At 49.9% G+C, this 2,360-nt stretch overlaps 1 protein-coding gene across 1 annotated transcript; it reads right to left on the minus strand.

Moving 5' to 3' along the window:
- Nucleotides 1-1,556: 1,556 nt before the first annotated feature.
- LOC103173076 (bladder cancer associated protein) lies at nucleotides 1,557-2,069 on the minus strand. The gene has a single exon (XM_042341797.1). It carries the CDS (start codon nucleotides 1,987-1,989, stop codon nucleotides 1,726-1,728), a length of 264 nt encoding a protein of 87 aa, XP_042197731.1. The 5' UTR covers nucleotides 1,990-2,069; the 3' UTR covers nucleotides 1,557-1,725.
- Nucleotides 2,070-2,360: the final 291 nt, after the last annotated feature.

Here is a 2,360-nt window from a genome sequence, read left to right on the forward strand (position 1 = left end):
GAGAGATGCAGATAACTGTCCATTGAAACTTCTCGTCACAGATGCAAAATTTTGATCTTAGTTTAATTGATCACTTCTTGAAAAATTACACTTTTTGAAAAAATGTTGCTTATTGGCTTTAAAAGTAGTTGGGAAAGACAAACAAACTGGTTCCCTTATGATTACAACACTGGCTACCATATTCCATTTACAGGAGGACAGAATAGAACGCATTGTAGTGCCATTACGGTACAGCAAAACCTGAAGTACTTTCACACAAACCATTTTTTGGAAATCAGAAACCAAATAAAACAATTTAAATAATGCTGTAAACCCGTTTTATTTTCTGAAGCTCACTTTTAAAAACATTTGGTGCTTATAAGACTGCATCATGCAACACGCTTGCACATCACAGACGCAGATGGAAGTGCACTGGTGGGTCCAAACTTGATCAATGAAAATTGAAGTGGAAAATATCATAGAACACTAAAAAAACACTATCCTGCCATTTGTTTTTGGCCTGCAGTGAATAAATAACAGGGCAAAGAATGGGCTTTATTCCAGCAGTGGAGAAAGTGAGAATCATGAAGATGTTCACTAACTAGCTGTATTACCAACAGTATTTATAAGATCATGTGATCAATACTTTTATCAAATCCCAAACCCACCATGCAAAAAAAAATTGGATATGTAAACTGTGAACATTTGCATATTCATCACAACCTACACTAAAATCCCTGCATTTCCAATACATAAGCGATACTATTTCAGCGAATGAAATTGTGCAAAAATAGCATCTTTCTCAACGAAAGACCAGGAAAAAAAACTGAACACCCAAAAAGGTACATGGGTCACGACGTCTCTAAAGTTAACCACCATAAACACGAAGACCTCCTGATGAATGAAGTCGTACACATTATTTAGGCATATTACATATCTCTATGTGATTCTTCAGAACTTGAGGAGACATCTGATAAACAATAGGTCTCTCTGTTTCAGAGGTTCATTATTTACAACTAAATTTTTCGAAAATCATCAAATACCAAGCGCTTCCATTACACACAGGGATTGTTGAAGGCCACTTCCGGGGCAGGAGAGGGGTTGTGGGCTTAGAAAGACGATGGAACATTGACTTGAGTTCCTGCAGCCACACATAGCACGCACGGCCTCTAAATACACATCCATGCAATTCTTGATCCGCATCTGCATGTTATCCTCCGCGACAGAAGCAGGAAGATGGGGGGAGGGGTGGTGTAGGGAGGGTGCTCTCGCAGGTGAAATCCCTATCCCCAAAGTCTTGGCTTCGGCTTGCCGTTTAACGGTGGCGGTGGGAGAGAAGAAGAGGGAACCCGTAACAGTCAACAGAGATCTTCGGCGTCCCAACTCAACTGAAGAAAAACAACACTTAGGGGTGCGGGCGGGGAGCTAGAAAGGGGATAAAAAGGGGTGGGGGGGGGAGGGGAATAATAATTACTTTGGCAAATGGAGGAGGAGGAGGAGAGAGGGATGGGTGGGAGAACTGAGAGACAGGACAGGTGGGAGGGGAGGGAAAGGAAAGAAGGGGACAAGAGAGAGAGAGAGAGAGGGAGAGGGAGGGAGGGAGGAAAGAAGGGAGAAAGAAAGGACGATCGCAGGCGAGTTGACCACATCTGCCCTCGGGATTCCCAGAGGCTGTTCTTCACCCTCCAACACGCACACACACCCACCCCCCCCCCCCCCGCCCCCCGCCACCGCCCCATGGCGCCACTAAGTGCCCACGATGCTGGGGTCGTGCACCGAGTCGGGGAGCTGGGAGCCGCCGCAGTGGTAGAGGAAGCAGTTGCCCCAGCAGCTGTAGCAGAGGAGGAACAAGGCCGCCAGGAAGACCAGCGCACAGATGGTGCAGGGCTTTCTCTCCAGCAGGAAGCTCAGCAGGTAGAAGCCCATGAACATGGAGTGGTTGAACCACAAGGCCGGGTTGAGAGGTTTGGGGATGAGGAGGACGGGCAGCAGCCACTGCAGGCAGTACATCTTGTGGTCCGCCCGAGGGCCGGGTCGGGCCGGGCCGCCTCGCCTGGCAAGGCCCCCGCCGCCGCCGCCGCCTCCCTCACGGCCTCTATCGCTGGCAGTGATGGTCAGAGGCCTTTATTTACCCGCCGCTGTTCCGCTGGCTTTATCCTCCTCCTCCTCCTCCTCCCTCCTTCCTTCCTTCCTTCGTCCGTCGAAGTAACGTGAAGAGAGCGTGACCGGGCACGGCTTCTAACCGCTGCGGAGCTGTGTCGTCGCGGGACCGACCTCCCTCCCTCCCTCCCTCCCCGGGGCGGCTCCTCCTCCTCCACCGCCAATCGCCTCACCGCCCACACAACAAACTGCGCAGGCGCTCACTCACCCACCCCCGAGCC

The sequence above is a fragment of the Callorhinchus milii genome, unplaced genomic scaffold (genome assembly GCF_018977255.1).
Source record: "Callorhinchus milii isolate IMCB2004 unplaced genomic scaffold, IMCB_Cmil_1.0 Scaffold18, whole genome shotgun sequence".
NCBI classification, from domain to species: domain Eukaryota; kingdom Metazoa; phylum Chordata; class Chondrichthyes; order Chimaeriformes; family Callorhinchidae; genus Callorhinchus; species Callorhinchus milii.

Bases quoted from the DNA above. Each gene is read 5' to 3' on its own strand.
- LOC103173076 (XM_042341797.1), bottom strand. From the start codon at position 1,989: ATGTACTGCCTGCAGTGGCTGCTGCCCGTCCTCCTCATCCCCAAACCT.